An 18,272-nucleotide genomic window follows, 5' to 3' on the forward strand; every position below is an offset into this window, starting at 1 on the left:
GATTATTGTTTACCTGAGAGCTGTTCTCATCTGCAAACGCTGGGATCTGGAATCGTTTGTAGTATTCTCTTCATAAAGACGCGGCTCTAGTTGCTGGTGATTGTCCTGTCTCTACAGATTTGGTAAGTGAGCGACCAGTGCTCTTTGTTTATTCAGTTTGTTCGTATCTAACAAACTATTGCACAGAGTGTAAACACGTTAGCACCACAACCAAACTTTAACCTCGTGTAGTGTTTTTACCGCATTTAGTGACCGGAATAACACGCGCGGCTTTCTGACGCTACCTGCCGTGTGCATCTAAGTTTCCGGGAAATGCAGAGGTTTTTTTTCTCTCATTCGCCGTGCGGTATAAAACATTGCATGAAAAATACACGCTTAGAGCAGCTCCTCGAATCAAATATCTCGTGTGTCGCGAGGGGCATGAATGAATTCCCTGAATGAAAGAGCCAAACTGCAGTTAAAGTCCAACATTTAATAATTTGGCTAATAATTCGACTACAGATGTCCATGTAGGTTAAACACCATCACATTCTCCTGTATGTATGTGTGTGTGTGTGTGTGTGTATTTTGACTCTGAAACTCGCGCGTGCCCAAATCGACACTCCCACACCCTCCCACTTTAGTTCCTCCGACACTCCCCCCTAAACAGAGCTGGATACGCCCACTTTTCTAACTTTTTCCAAAGAAGAGGTGTGAAAACACCCTGCTGAAACGAGGGGGTTTCATGGCCCTTTAATAACCTTTCTAAAAGATTTGATCTACCTAATTCACACTTATTTCGTTTTTTTCAAATCAGGCACTTTGTGCAAAAACTCTTTCCTCATTTTCCAAATCGACCTCCTGAATCTCCATTAGATAACTTATTAAAGCTTGAACCACACTCAAAACATTGCATTTCTACCATTTATAACCTGAATCACAATATTAACCCAAGCTCTGCAAATCAAGCCAGAGGTGCTTGGGAAGAGAACTTAGGTTTTCAGTTCTCTGATGAACACTGGGAGCATATTCTTGAACTCACACATACCTCTTCTATATGTGCAAGACATGGGCTAATACAATGTAAGATCCTACACAGGGTTTACTACACTAATGCTAGACTTGCTAAAATATACCCTTCTGTCAGCGATGCATGTAATAGGTGCAAACAATCACCAGCGGATCTCATCCATATGTTGTGGGAATGCCCCAAATTATTTGTTTATTGGACTAAAATATTTAAAACTTTAAAAGATGCATTCGGCATAGATCTGGATACAAATCCACTTTTGGCCATTTTTGGGTTTGCAGTAGATGCCAACCTTTCAGTAATGGTCCAAAAGGCTTTAGCTTTTACTACTTTAATAGCGAGACGTCTCATTCTTTTAAAGTGGAAACATGTCACTCCACCATCTTTTGATGCATGGATAAAAGAAGTGTTTACTTGTATTAAATTGGAAAAGATTAGACTATCACTTACTGGTTCTTTAAAGACCTTTGACAAGTTGTGGCGCCCCTTTTTAGATTATCTACTAGCAAACTCTCTTGATTCTGAAACTGAGCAATAACATAGGAATAAAAACATATTTATTATTTATTTTCATCTTATTTAGTTATTTATTTATTTAATTTTTTTTTTATCATGGTTAATTATTAATTTTATTTATTATTATTATTATTTTATTTTTATGTTTTGCTTTGTTTTTTTTTTTGTTTTTTTTTTTCAACAGAGGCTGTTGAGGGAGGGAAATGTTCAACTGGGGTTGGGGTAGGGTAAACACTAACATGGATGGATAATTATAAAATGACTGTTATGGTTGATATTCCATGTAAAAACCTAATAAAAGAAATTTGAAATATAAAAATGAATGGAAGTGAATGAGGCCGGAAGTCTCGAGCCAAAATGATTCAAATGGCTGTGCCCGCTCGTACGCAAAAAATAAGGTGAATAGGACCAAAATCCCAGTTATTTTGAGACCAACCACAACGTGACGTACAGTAGGAGTGGGAATTGATTGACAGGCGCTATGTTTCTATAATAACATGTATACACATGTCCACAGAACTTGGATGAGAAACTGGGATGAAAATATCTGTTCAAACTCTCTGCTATTTTTTATAGCTTTCATAAGTTTGAAGCATTTTAAAACAGTGCATGTTTGTTAAAGAGAGTAAATTCGCCATATAATTCTTAACCACTATAAATACCACAGCCACATGGGGTCAGTAAACGCAAATATGTGTGCGTGTTTGCTGCAAATGGCATTTGTGTGTGACGCATCATTTCAGAAAGGCTTGAATAACTCCACCACAAATACATCAAATAAACTTGGTAGTTTTGACTATTGAGCTGTATTTCAGCTTCATCTGAGTCTGTCTCTATCACTGACTGCTGTTTATCTGATGTAGCATGAGATGCAGACACACACGGTGGGTGGGAAGAAGCAGCTCATTTGCATTTTAAGCCATAGGCTACAAAAACAGCCAAATGGGCATATTATGGAGGCTATAATAAAAAATTTGATGTTTTTTTTTTAGATTAAATTTTACAGACACTTTCTGGAGACACCAAATGTTTATCTTGCATCTTGTAAAAGGTGCAAAATAGGTGTCCTTTAAAAACAGCTTGTTATGATGTTTAATGCTGCAAACTGATATTTTCTAATTATAGTATTCTTTTTTATGTATAGTAATAAACACAGTTGTTTGTAGAGCAAGTCGTGGGACCATTTTCTGTTGTTTATTATTCCTCGAAATCAGAAGAATTAATCGGAATATAATATATAATCTGAAGTATTAAAAAACAAGTACATTTCCATATTGCAAAATAAGGTCAATAGAAAGCCAAGGTTCTAAGAAAGTGAAATGCTACAATTAAATGAGAAATGAATTAATGGATGTCATCAACATATCTAATTGCACTGCAAAAATAATAATAACAATAATAATTACTTGGACATTTGTCTTGTTTCAAGTATAAATATCTAAAAAATGTTAAATCAAGAAGCATTTTCTAGACAAGAAAAATGTTTTCAGAAATAATAAGTCAAAATGAAATTTTTGCTTAAAACAAGTCAAATAATCTGCCAATGGGTTAAGTAAAATAATTCGGTTAGAAATATGAATATTTTCCTTACCCCGCTGGCAAATCATTTAGCTTGTTTGAGGGAGAAAAAAAAACTCGTTAACACTTTATAATAACTACACACTATGAATCATTTACTAAGCATTAGCATCTAGTGAATTCATTATCTGTTAAGCATTAACTCTACATTAATAAGCATTCGCAGGCAGTTTATAACTGCAGCTACAAATGCATTCTTGACTTAAAACCACATTTATAATGTGCTTAATAATTGCACTTTCATAATTTGTGACTGGTTGATTTTTCATTACAGTATTGCATTATTTACAAACCCTATGTATTTAAGAGTAGTTGGAGGTTTGAATGAGTTAGTAAATGATTAATAAACTATAAATTGACGTTTGTATATCTTATTGTTTAGGCATGTAGTAATGATTACTATGGGTTAATAAATGCTTTATTAACTCAACTTCACACAGTTTTGTGACCTAATCTAAAGTGAGGACTATTCATGCCTTATTAATCCTTTATAAATGACAATTAAAGCCTCAGTATCAAATGAACAAAAGTCCTTGCAATCTTATCTAAAAAGTAAAATTACTGTAGTTTAAACATTGCTGAATAACAGAAGTGTCAAAATACGACATAAAATTGGATAAAACAACAACAAAATAATAATTGTACAATGTAATAAGATGCAACGTTTTAACTATGCAGTAATCTTATTTTAGATAAGGTTGCAAATAAGTACAGATTCATTTGTGTATCTTCAAACAATTAGGAATGCATAAAGTCGTTATTTTCCTGTTCAGAATTTAACTGAACCTTTAGTTGTCATTTATAATAGATTTATGAAGCATAAATAGTCCTCACTTTAGATTAGGTCACAAAACTGGATGAAATTCAGTTATTAAAGCATTTATTAACATACAAATTAATCATTAGTATATGCCTGAATAATAAGATTCATAAATTTTCATTTAAATCGTTTATTAATAATTTACTTACTCATTCTGAATGATCTTTAAAAACCCAACTATGCTTAAATAACTTGTTTGTAAATAATGCAATACTTCATTTAGTAATGAAAAATAAATCATTAACATAGTATGAAAGTACAATTATTAAGCACATTATAATTGTGGTGATAAGTCAAGAATAGAGCATTTGTAGCTGCAGTTATAAACTGCTTACTAACGCTTTTTAATGCTTAACAGATAATGAATTCACTATTTGCCAATGCTCAGTAAATGATTCATAGTGTGTAGTTATTATAAAGTGTAGCCAAAAACTCTCTTTATTGTGACATATTATTTCTGAAAACTGATTGTTTAGAAAATGCTTCTTGATTTAAGAATTTTCAGATATTTGGACTAGAAACAAGCAACTGTAATGCTAATGATACACAGGGCAACTTTTTGAGCAGTTTTGCTGGATGTTTTGGAAAATTAAACCATAAATGATCAACCTGGTGAAGACACAGGGCATCTAATTAGGGCAATGGTTTACACATGCAATCATGTTTTCCATTTTAATAGAAAAGTAGCAACATTGCTCTGTTAAATTGCCCGGAAACATTGCTTAAAATGTTGCCCTCTGTATCATCAGCATGAGTAAGGGTGCTTTCACACCTACACTTTTGTTTCGGAACGTATCTCGTTTGCCCAGTTAGTGCGGTTCGTTTGGCATATGTGAACAGGGCAATCGCGCTCTGTTCCGCGCCAAAGTAATCGCTCCGAGATTGCTTGAATGAGGTGGTCTCGGCTTGATTGAAACGAACCCTGGAGTGGTTCGATTGCAGTGAGAAAGCGATCTGATCTCCGGATGCCCGCAAACGAGTGATGATCTCCCGGTAATCTCGCGTCTCCCTCCCGGTCCTCAAATAGGCATCGTCGCGCACCCTTCTCACCCCTCCCCACCGCGTCTCTCCTCAGATACGTTGCGCGTGCGCACCCTGTCAATCACCACCAAACCACCGCCTCTCCTGACAGCTTAGCGGGACGCTGCAAAATAAACCCTGACACTCTGACCAATGTAAGGAGAGTTTACTCGCACGTGACTTGTTTTAGCTCTTTTGGTCCGATTAGAAACTTTACAGTGTGAAAGCGAACCGCTCCAAGAGCAAAGAGCAACAATGTAACAATTGTAATCTCTGATTCAGAACAACTGAATCGATTCACAGGTGTGAAAGCACCCTAAGAAATGAATTTTTGCAGTGTAATTGCTGCATGTATTTCCCTTTGGTCAAAAATCCTCATCAAGATCCTCAATTCATCCGCTAAACTGCAGTGAAACCAGGCTTTACAGGATCCTCTGTTTAACAGAAATATTCTGGCATTCCTTCCAAACATAAACTCTAAAGCAAATGGAAATACTTTCCTCCTACAGTCAATGCGGTAACAGCAGAGTACTTCTAAAAAGACGTTGTTTACTTGCTGTTTAACATTTCAAGAAGTGTTTAGTAGTGTACATAAATAAACTCGCGTGTTTAACCTCGCCAGAATGTATCCCCAATTCACCTTTAGGAATGCATTACATTACAGAGCAGACTTTAGTACAGGTCTGTAATATCAGTGATGGTATTTTCATTGCGTCCTATAAGAAGAGAGGAGAATGAAAAGCTTGTATGTTTTACATGAACTGTTTCTGAGAGCATCTGGCACAGCAGATAAACAGGGCAGGATGAGGTAGGGGGGATTCTGAGATTCTGTGCTCAGCATTGTGTTAAATAGTGGTCTTTCAGCACCTCTCCTAATGCATGCTGGGAACAAAACTAGATGCCAACAAGACTTCCTGCTTGATTGCCATTTTAAGATGAATCATTTTTTCCCTGTCCATTGCGACATTCTCCGCTACAAACATTGCAGATCTCTTTTATTCACATGTATTAAAGGAAGCTAGTTAGTGGGTACTGTTTCCTCTAATCTGTGTGCAGCCGCATACCTCTGATGTTGCTCGTGTGTAGGCCAAAACAAATCTGATTAAAACAAAATCACAGAAGGTTAACTCAAATATTCTATGTATGGGAAAAATATCTAGTGCTTGAATTACAGTTATTTGAACAAAGTCAATCCCAATATTATTGTTTTTCAATATGGAACCAAATCAGATAAATTTTCAATGGGAATTTGCACTTCTGATTAATTGGCTATGGAATGAATCACAGAGCAGAAGCATAAAGATCCCAAATTGGTACAGTATCAATACTGAAAAAAGTTTTAAAAAACACTTACTTTCTAAACATACTAAAGCTCACAGAGGAAATATTCAATTTCTCTCGGGAAAGTGAAAATTATGCAAAAGCATATTACTATAGGAACTTTTCCACTGTATTTTCCAACACAATCTCACTGCAATTTATTCAATTTAGTATCATAAAATGAAGTGTGATTTGCTTATCATTTTGTTGTAGGTTTGGGTGCCACGCCTTCTTTTTAAAATTGTACAGTTTTGTATGACTGAACTCCTACGAATTTGTACGAATTATCGGCTAAACTGACAAAACATAAAATAGTTACATTTCCTCATGAGATCAGTGGTGCATTTCCCAAACACTGAACTGAACTATCGTAGTACGATGCATTGCTTGGGAAAAGAATCATGTAGTGACGAGTGTTTCCCAGAACCATAGTTGCTTTGTCCCAGATCCATCGTTTGAATTACGTTAGTTATATATATTTGTTTTCACAAGCTTTAAAACCGTAACGTACCCTAAATTCCGCTTTTAAATAACAGGTCACCTATAGCTCTTATGATAAGCCACAGCTGGTTTAAAAATGGCATAACGGCTTTCAAAGTGCACTATGAAGGGAAAGCAATTGTCTATATACAGATCGCTAAAACTGAACTGTAAAAATACTTTGAAAGCAAATACATCTAAGGGATAGGTTTTTTATTTTTTTCGAAGTGTTCTAAATGAATAGGGCATAGGGGAATAATAGAGAAAAGAACACAACCAGGAACTATGCTTCTAACTACAGCTTTAGAGGTGTAGCGTACAAGTTTGTGAACATTCGTTGAAACAACAGATTTAGGAAACGCCAAATCAACTATGTTTGTAACAACGGAACTTGCGACCTTAATTACCTAACGATGGCTTTCGGAAATGCACTCCAGGCTGGTATTTGTGGCTGTAGTAGCCCTTTTTTGGCATGTTCACACAACCGGAATGGGAATGTTTAAAGTTAAAGAAAGAGCATTCGGGGGAATTAAAGAGCAATAGGAACCACTAGTAACATAAGATTGAATGAATACATGCCATAGGATGCACTGGCAAGGTATGTTGTTTTACGAAACAACATACTGTAAAGCTAATAATAGTAAGGTTTACTTTACTTGCTATTGAATGTTTGAAATTTACATGAAATATAAATTAATAAAAGTAGTAGTCACAGAATTTTATATAAAACATTGTTCTATTGGTGGCATGGTGGCTCAGTGGTTAGACCTGTCACCTCACAGCAAGAAGGTCGCTGGTTCAAGTTCCGTCTAGGCCAGTTTGCTTTTCTGTGCAGAGTTTGCATGTTCTCCGCGTGTTTGCGTGGCTTTCCTCCGAGTGCTCTGGTTTACCCCATAGTCCAAAGACAAGCAGCATACTGTAGATTAATTCGGTTAACAAAATTGGCCGTAGTGTACGAGTGTGTGCAGGATTGAGAGTGTGTATGGGTGTTTCCAAGTACTGGGTTGCAGCTAGAAGGGCATGCGCTGTGTAAAACATATGCTGGAATAGTTGGCTGTTCATTCCGCTGTGATGGTCTCTGATAAATCATAAACTAAGCGAAAGAAAAATAAATGTATGAACATTGTTCTTTTACACTCAAAAGAAAAGATTGTTGTCGCTTGTTCAAACTATTCATTTAAAATGAGCTGAAACAACACAATTCTGGAGATTTTTGGGGGAAACCAAATTGTTTTATGTTCAATCTTTTTAAATTGGTTACGTTAACTTGTTTGATTTGTGTTGTGACAACATCACTGAAAAAAATGATGTCTGCTAAATTGTTGCACACAATTTATACATGTTGAATTTAAACAAACAAATTAGATTTAGTAATGTTCCACTTCATTAGCTTGTTTAAATTTAGCCCAAATAAATTATTTACAACTACTTAACCTTAAAAAATCTGTAAATACAAGGAATCATCAGGAATAATTTTCAGTGTGTGAATGAATTCTGTGGAACCGTTTTACAAGTTACATTTATAAATACTGTTTTATGCAAAGTACTACTACTACTGAGTTTTCTTTTTTGTTTCTGCTATCAATCAAAAACCTTGTGTGTGCCTGTCTGTGCTGTTGAGCCAAAACACATTAATCATCTGTGATCATGATGCACTTGCTTCACTGTGTGTTATAGTCTGCGTTGATTCCAGCCAGTGTTGTTTGTTCTCTGGCCGATAAGTGATTGTTTACGAATGAGCTGCTGATTGTTTGTGTTGTTGTACCGTTTGGCCTGCGTTGGAGGAACATTGTCATGTTTTGGCAGGTGGCTCGCCAGCTGCAGCCCTCAGTCATTTGGATTGGTGATGCTGAGAAAACATTCTACAAGAAAGTTCCAAAGCTGGAGAAAGAGGTTTGTCTACCAGCAGGAAAGAAACATGTCAGCTTACACTCACAGTCATTAGAACACTTACTTAACAAACACACACTTTTGAACCCGTCCTTATATAAGACTAATGCTTGGCCATAAGCTTTGATGTTCTTCTTTATTTGTTTACTTCTTAACTCACCAAATGCTGCTGTGAGAGGTGGACTCTGCTGCCCTCTTGTGGTTAAAGATGAAAATACACTGTGCTAACAATAATCTAGCAATGCAGCACTGTAAAAAGAAATGCTAGGCTCCACTTAGTGGGGTTTATAAACACAGGCTTTTAATTTCAGTGAGCTAGTTCCAGGGCTTCCGATTTATTTAAATCCCATACAAAATCGCTGCGTTTAAGATTTGATTTTTTTTTTTAAAAAACATTATCACTGCCTGACTAAGATACAATATAAAGTGGGTATCAGACCAAACAAGAAGCACTGCATTAAATTGTATATTTCTACAGCATGTCTTTAATATATAGAAATGAATATTACCTCAGTATTTTTAATGGAGTTTTTGCGCAAGCCTGCTGCTAATGACGGCATCTGCGTTTAAACAGTCTTTTGTCTCCTTTTACACTTTAACAACTAAATGGATGCTGAGGTCTATTTAACTGATTATATTTGAATTACAACACAATGTCGATGCTGTAAAAGGAAGCTTATGAAATTGAAAAGTCATTAAAGCTTTCACCGGAATTCATCATTGGCTGAAAAACACTAGCCGTGCATATTGTCCATTCCTAGTCCTAACACAAACTGATTAAGTTAACTTAATTGTTTCTTCAAATTTAAGTGGATTAAACTTAAAACAATTAAGTTGTACCAAAAAAACCTCAAGAATTGTGTTGACAGTTTTAACAAGTAAACATGATTTTTTTTTAATGAATTATTATATTTTTTATAGTCCAACCTGTGTGTTTGCATTATCTTCATGACCTTAAAAAAACAATAGGATTTTTCCATTGGCTTTTCCCTTGGATTTTTGCAGATTACCACCTATTCGCTTATCAGGGGGATTTAATGGCATATTTTATATTGTAGAATAAAATGTGAAAATAAGTTAAGCTTGTGTTAACAACAGACCACATTTCATGTATTTAACTCAAAATTTCAGGTATATATTCATTAAAAATATATATATTTTTAGACAATCTAACTTTTTGTTCTATAATTCCTACTTTTTTTGTGTGTTTATTCTTCCACTCTTCAGTTCTTCTTTTCTTATTTCTAATTTCTAGATGGAACCCAAAAGGCTGAAGAAAACCCTGCCGAAGATCTTGAAATCTATCAAAGCAGAGGACCGTGTGTTAGTAGTGGGGACATCACGCAGGCCTTTTGATGCAGATATCAAACCTTTCTGTAAAGTTTACAAGAAGATCATTTTGATCCCTAGACCAGATTATGCTTCTAGATTTAGTAAGTAAACGTGTGTGATATAATTATAGCTGTTTTTAATGTTGTCAAAGCCAAAAAGGTTTTTTTAATTACTTAAAATAACAACATTTAATGTGATCCTTTATATATTATATATGTTCCATGTATGAATATGTATACCATGTTCATTGTAAAAAAAATAAATAAATCCTTTATTTTGTCCCAGCACAAAATTATTAAGGTAACTTATTTGTTTTTGCAGGCGGTTCATTCCACTGTGCTGACTCTAGATTAAATAAAGGCACTAAGCCAAAAAAGAAAATTAATTAATTAATGTTTTTACAAATTTAAGGAAATTAAACATGAAACAATTAAGCTGTCTCTTTAGCTTAAATCTTAAAAAGAATTGTGTTGATTTAGCTCATTTTAAAATTGTAGTTAGAACAAGCAGCAAAAAGTCCTTTTTACTTAGTACAGGTCAGAAAAAGACTGTTATTTAATCCTTACATTATTATAATTATTGAACCTTGAATACATTTCACAAATGTATTTAACAAACATATATATATATATATATATATATATATATATATATATATATATATATATATATATATATATATATATATATATATATATATATATATTTATATTTATATATATATATTTCATTTAAACAAATCTAGTACCCTGAAAAAATAAAAATGGTCCATGAACACCTTTTTTGCTGGTTAAATAAATATTATTTGTTATTATTAAATAAATAATATTATATATATATATATATATATATATATATATATATATATATATATATATAATATTATTTATTTAATAATAACAAATAATATTTATTTAACCAGCAAAAAAGGTGTTCATGGACCATTTTTATTTTTTCAGGGTACTAGATTTGTTTAAATGAAACATATCTAAAACAAATGGACTGTAGTGCCTTGAAGTCATTTGAAATGTTTATATATAGTTTAGTCTTTTAGTACATTTTTAGGTAACACTTTAGTATAGGGACCAGTTCTCACTGTTAACTTCTTGTTTATTAACATGGTTGTTATTAAAGAGAGAGTTCACCCAAGAGTGAACATTTTTGTACTTTCTGTCTACTCACACTCAAATGATTTTAAACATGTATACATTTTAATTCTTCTGTTGAACACAAAATAAGTTACATTCAAAAATGTTGGGGGGGGAAACAGCCATTGATATCCATAATGGGAATAAAAAAACTGGACATCAATGGCTGTTTTTCTCTTCTTTTTTCCTCCTTACCTTAATTTTGGTATTTTGATATAATTGTTTTTTTTTTTTTCTATTGCTTAATAGAAGAAAGAAACTCAAACAGGTGTTTGGAACAAGTGGATAACTAAAAAAAAAAAAAAAGAAAGAAAGAAAAGAAAAGAATTCTCATTTTTGGATGAACTTTCTATAACACATATATTCACTGTTTATTAATACTTATAAAGTACATATTCTACATGATCATAATGTGCATCCCTAATCTTAAAAACAACTTAATTATTCCACTACTATTAATAAAGAGTAAATTACTAAATGATTAAGGCAAAATGCATAGTTAATAGTTCAAATTTAATCTTAAAATAAAGTATGATCCATTTAAATTTAAAATTAAGAACCAAAAACAGTTGTGCCATACTCTTTCTACTGTCAGTCAACTTCACCATATGCAATACTTTTTCCATAGATGTTCAAAATTGTTTTACTATGAAAATTAATAGTGGGTTTTCATTAATTAATCCAACATATACAAGTTTTTTTAAATGATCAAAATAATGATCTACTTATAATTTACAACTGTGATTAGCAACAAAAGATTTTCATTCATTATAATTTTCATTTAGTCTTCAAGGTTTATTTTTATCCTACCATAACAGGTCAATTTATTTATCTTCTTCATGTATTTGAATTCTAGTAGTGGCTGCATATGGTTGTCTTTGATAACTTCAGAGTGCTGTAAAGTGCAAAGCTGTATTGAAATAAAATAGATTGTTGCTGGATTTCCAAAGTAAAACACATTCGGGGAGGTCTAACAACTCTTTTATTTAATTACATGTTACTAAAAAGATCATAATATATGATAAAAGACACTAAAATTTTTTATTCTAAACCCTCAAGAAGTTTTGAATATTATTGTATTCAGAACATGACATGACTGATTCAGTACAGTCCAAATATGAATAGATTGTTTTGTCTAATTTGGGTGGTTCTACTGTTAAAATAGATAGTTTATTCGCTGTGTACTTTATTTTACTAATACTTTATATTACTGTGTGTATAAAAATCATGTCTTTTTATTTAAAATAGATACCAAAATAGCACATACTTTGAATTTCTACACTAAAACATAGACTAATGTATCTTTTGTGTTCAGCTCTGTGGAAGGAACTGCTTCAAGCACACGGTGCTCTACTGGACCCTAAACTGGACCTGAGCTCTTTAGCTAAAGTTACTGATGGTTACACACAGGGACACATTCTTCAGGCCATCCAAACTATCCTAATCCCCCACCGCCTGGAGCTGCAGGCCAAGAGACCCCTCACTGCAGTGGAGTTCATCCCTCCTCTCGCAAGACAAGACCCTGTCTATAAAGAAGAGGAAGAGAGCTTTAAGGTCAGAGAGTTTCTAATGTTTGCTGGGGGAGCGCTTATCACCACCCTGAAATTATAAGGTTTTATCTGCATTATAAGCGATATTTGCAATCATTATAGCAGAAAGGATGCTAAAAGAAATAAAATGACTGAAAATCTAAATGTACAGTTTCAAAGTCAAGTGAGGATTGCCGGAAACATGCAGATAGAACAGGATACCTAAAAAATCCCTTTCAGTTTGAGAGGGGTCTGGCTGCAGACTCGGTGCAGTGCAATTTGAGCTGCATCCAATGCTTTTTATTGCGCTCTGAGTCTGACATTGCATCGCTGAGTGATGCAATCTCAGCTTGCATCATAAAGACTGCATCCAGATACTATTGTTCGGATTGAGATTATAAGGTTTTCTTATCTTGCTAAATATTAATTAAAGCCTTAATATTCAAGAAACACAAACAATTTCATTCTTTTTTATAAATAATTAATTTATTATAGAATTTATTACATGTTATAATTTAATTTTAATAATTCAGTCATTTGTTTTAAAACAAAATTAGTGTTGTACCAAATTGTAACTCTGATATGCATGAGAAAGTTATAAATATTGCAGTTATTCAGAGGTTTAAGAATCATTTGTTTAATTATTCTGATTAAGACAGAAAGCAGCTACTATAATATATATACAGTACACTCATCAGCCACTTTATTTGGTGCACCTGCCCAACTGCTCGTTAACACAAATTTCTAACCAGCCAATCACATTGCAGCAACTCAATGCATTTAGGCATGTAGAAATGGTCAAGACGATCTGCTGCAGTTCAAACCGAGCATCAAAATGAGGAAGAATGGCCCCTAGCGTCTGTCACTAGAGCACCTTAGGAGGTCGGAGGAGTGATGTTTACCTGCACAGCACTTACTAGCTGGACTTCATAACACAGACATGGTCAGGACGCTGCAGTTCAAACCAAGCATCAGAAAAGGAAAGAAAGGTGATTTAAGTGACTTTGAACGTGCCATGGTTGTTAGTGCCAGACAGGTTAGTCTGAGTATTTTCAGAAACGGCTGATCTACTGGGATTTTCATGTACAACCATCTCTAATGTTTATAGAGATTGGTCTGAAAAGAAGAAAATATCCAGTGAGTGGCAGTTATGTGGGCGCAAATGCCTTGTTGATGCCAGAGGTCAGAGGAGAATGGCCAGACAGGTTTAAGCTGATAGAAAGACAACAGTAACTCAAATGAACACTCGTTACTTGCCTTTATAGCTCAGGCTGCTGGTGGTGGTGTAATGGTGTGGGGGATATTTTCTTGGCACGCTTTGGGCCCATTAGTACCAATCGAGCATCGAGCCAATGTCACAGCCTACCTGAGTATTGTTGCTGACCATGTCCATCCCTTTATGACCACACTGTACCCATCTTCTGATGGCAACTTCCAGCAAGATAACGTACCATGCCATGATGCGTGAATCATCTCAGACTGGTTTCTTAAACAAGACGATGATTTCACTGTACTCTAATGGCCCCCACATTCACCAGATCTCAATCAAATCGAGCACATTTGAGATGTGGTGGAACGGGAGATTCACATCATGGATATGCAGCCAAAAAATCTGCAGCAACTGCATGATGCTATCACATCAATATGGACCAAAATCTCTAAGAAATATTTCCAGTATCTTATTGAGTCTATGCCACGAAGAATTAAGGCAGTTCTGAAGGCAAAATAGGGTTCCAACCTAGAACTAGTAAAGTGTACCTAATAAAGTGACCGGTGTGTGTGTGTGTGTGTGTGTATGTGTGTGTGTGTGTGTGTGTGTGTGTGTGTGTGTGTGTGTGTGTGTGTGTGTGTTTGTGTGTGTATACATTCATTCATTCTTTTCTTGTCGGCTTAGTCCCTTTATTAATCTGGGGTCGCCACAGCGGAATGAACCGCCTGTGTGTATACATATATCTAAAATAATTAAAGCTATGCAACTAATTTTTACTAACTTTAACAAAAAATGCATGTTAAATCTAGGGTTTCAATTACAAAATGTCATTTTCTAAATCCCCTTGTCTTTTTATATTACATTTTTCCCATTTCGAATGTTATTAGGCTATTCTCCTAAAAACTTCCTTCCCGCTTGTCAACTAGCAATTAAGTGAAATCCAGCCCCCTGCCTGTGGCAGTTTAGTCTGCTCATTCCTCAACAAAACATCTGTCTGTGTTTCTGTGCATTATAGGTCACAGAATTCAGCTTTTTATTCAGTGAAAGTCAGGGGATTTGAAATTTGGCCTAGAGTGGGACCCTGTAAATCATCTCCATAGTGATGACGTGTAACTGCATCTTTTGGGTAAAATAACTCAACAGGCCTCTGAGATGATACTGGTTGGTTCTATTGTGTGCATTCAAAGTGCTGAGTTTAATGTTGTAGCTAAATAAAATAAAAAAGCTCCAAATGTGCACAATGTTTTGTATAGTTACCACAAAATAGGAAAATTTGAATGACTCAATTTTGACAGAAATGTCAGATAAATCCTTATAATTCCAAAATGATGACGATGGATAATGATGTTGGTGTATTGAGCTCAAGTTATGCGTATACTTAAACTGATATTATATTGTGTGTACTTGTAGGCATGGTACAGCCGGACACCTCTGGGCAAAAAACGAGCGCGTGCAGCTAAAGCCAGTGAAGAACAGGCAATTCTTAAAAAAGGGAAAACTAAAGGAGGAAAATTGCAAAAGAAAGGGAAGGAAGGGAAGAAGAAGAAGAAGAAAAAGAAGTGAAAAGAGCCCTATTTAAAAAAAAATACAGGAGCAGTTCTTGTTCTGTCCAGCAGAGGGCATTAGCACCTTTTACAAAAACCTGTCTAACTCAAAGTTGAATCCTTTTTATGGTTTCTCAGTGTCTTTTGGTTTAAATGATGTCTTTCCTCAGGTTCCGCTGTTGACTCTTTATAAAATTTCTTACTTGAATTAAGTATCTAAAGGATTTTGGATTACTATTGTAGTTTTTTATTGTGAAAAAGGGATTTTGTGTATGAATGCTTGCACATGTCAGAATGTTCCACACTGAAACTGAGACTGGATTAGTTCAAACTTTCTCATCATTGTGTAGAGCACAAGTGCAAAGCTGGGCCTATTGTTTAATACATATTCTGCATGTGATCTACTTTTATTTTGTCATTTATTAAAATGTGAGTGCAATTAATAAAGGACAGTTCTGGACTCTGGAATGATGCACATTTACTTATTTACATTTTACATTTACTCCGTTACATTTACTATGATAACATTTCATTTTTGGACACAACTCACATGTGAGAATGTGTATTATAGGGAGAAAAAAGCTGAACACTTTTTATGATCAAGGATTTTCAGGAAAAGTGGATTTTAATGTATATAATTAAAGATTTACTTTGTATAATGTGACAAAGTTGTACAATGAGCTTGGCTGCAGTTAGTGTAGTTCAGAACAATAGTGAAAATGGGTAAAGAGACAGTCCATCCAAAAATGAAAATCTATCATCTATTACACATCACTGTGCAACTCTAAACATGTATCTGTTTATTTCTTCAGCTGAATACAAAGTTGATCCAATGGAAATCAGTAGAAATTAAAATGTTAGATACCAATATTCATTCATTCATTTTCTTTTCAGCTTAGTCCCTTTATTAATTTGGGGTCCCCACAGCGGAATGAACCGCCATCTTATCCAGCATTTGTTCCATCCAGCAGATGCCCCTCCAACCACAACCCATCACTGGGAAATACCCATTCACATCATTCACACACATACACTATGGACAATTTTAGCTTGCCCAATTCACCTGTACCTCATGGCTTTGGACTCGGAGAAAACCCACATGCAAACTCCACACAGAAATGCCAACTGACTTAGTCGGGGCTCGAACCTGCAACCTTCTTGCTGTGAGGCGACTGTGCTACCCACTGTGCCACCGTAACGCCCCAGCTACCATTATTCTTTAAAATATTTAATTCTTTCTTAAACAGAATGTGTTTGAAAAGACGCAAGTTAAATAAATTATGGCAATTCTCATTTTTAGGCAGGCCCTCATAACTATTAAGTTTTGAAATCAGCATGAAAAGAAGTAAAGATTGTTGTTTTTTCCCCATATTGTGACAAACATCCAAACAAAATAAGTAGAGTGGTGGATGACTTGTCTTTTGGAAACTGATTGGATTGTTGAAAGATGGATGTTGCAAACAAAATGGAGAAAAATTGATGACTGTATGAACGCAGTGCAGAATGAGACACGGTCTGATAGCCCCACCTTAAAGAACCGTTAGTCCCGTCTTAAAGGCATTCCAAGTGACCAAAAGTGAAGAAAAGTCATTTTAAGAGAGGAGGAAACATCTAATTTGATTAAAGATTATGAGAGTGGGGTGACAGAGTGGCTCAGTGGTTAGCACTGTCACCTCACAGCAAGAAGGACGTTGCTTCGAGTCCCGACTGGGTCAGTTGGTATTTGTATGTGGACTTTGATCATGGAGCATGCTCATTCTGTTCGCATGTGTCTCCTCTGGGTGCTCCATTTCCCCCACAGTACAATGATATGCAGTATATAGGTGAGTTGAATAAACTAAATTGGCTGTAGTGTACTGCAAGTGTGTGCATGTGAGAGTGTATGGGTCTTTCCTAGTACCGGGTTGCAGCTGGAAGGGCATCCTCTGAGTATAATATATGCTGGATAAGTTAGTGATTCATACTTTCAAAAGATGATGACATTTTTACATAAAGTGAAAATGCACAGTTTCTTGTAAGGGTTGAGGTAGAGCAATAGAAAATACAGTCATACCGTATAAATATAATGGAAACCTATAGAATGTCCCCACAATTTACTAAAACCAACAAACAAGTTTATCTGTGCTTGTGTGCATGCATAAAAACACTTTTGTAAAAAAAAGTTTGTTTTTTTTAAAGTACTCTTTCCTTTTTGTTTATGACTTAAATTTGATGAGCAACAAATCATTGCAGTTATATTATTTAAAAAGCATTTAGGGTAAATTATATTGATATTGTTTGATTATGTTTTGTTAACCACAAATATGTCCATTTTGTTAATTTAGTGTGTTTACTATAGTTTATATATATATATATATATATATATATATATATATATATATATATATATATATATATATATATATATATATATATATAGTTGTATGAATAGATATGAAATAAGAGTACAAACGACAACAAAAATAAAAAGACGTAATTGCAAAACTAATAATTTTGTCCTTTAAAAGACTATCTCCAGAAGAAAAAAATATCACATATACTGTGAAAATTTTCATGCTTTGTTATTATCATTTGGGAAATATCTAAAAAAAAGAAATAAAAATTAAAGGGGGGCTAATAATTCTGACTAATATATTTTTAAAATAATATATTTTAAACTGAAGAGTTGTTTCCTTGATGACGTTTTATTTAAATAAGTCTAAAAACCCAACCAAAAACTTAGTGATTTAATTATTGATTAATTGTATATCAATATTATATTATAAATATTGATTATTGGTAACAGAGTTGAAGTTTCTCCACTTAGCTGACAATAGGAAAACATGTCAGAAATGTCAGTGACGTTTCAATTAACAGCCTTGACCGCATTATACGAA

General features: G+C 34.4%; 1 protein-coding gene across 4 annotated transcripts in view; it reads left to right on the forward strand.

The window, feature by feature from the left end:
- drc11 (dynein regulatory complex subunit 11) overlaps nt 1-18,272 on the forward strand; it is a 178,841-nt gene that overhangs the window by 118,964 nt on the left and 41,605 nt on the right. The window contains exons 16-19 of one of the 4 annotated variants that reach the window (XM_073952993.1): nt 8,550-8,636; nt 9,889-10,066; nt 12,429-12,667; nt 15,263-15,856. In XM_073952993.1, coding sequence (XP_073809094.1) covers nt 8,550-8,636; nt 9,889-10,066; nt 12,429-12,667; nt 15,263-15,415 — 657 coding nt within the window. In that variant the 3' untranslated portion in view covers nt 15,416-15,856. 4 annotated transcript variants of the gene reach the window in all.

This window comes from Danio rerio, chromosome 6, assembly GCF_049306965.1.
Source record: "Danio rerio strain Tuebingen ecotype United States chromosome 6, GRCz12tu, whole genome shotgun sequence".
In the NCBI taxonomy this organism is placed as follows: domain Eukaryota; kingdom Metazoa; phylum Chordata; class Actinopteri; order Cypriniformes; family Danionidae; genus Danio; species Danio rerio.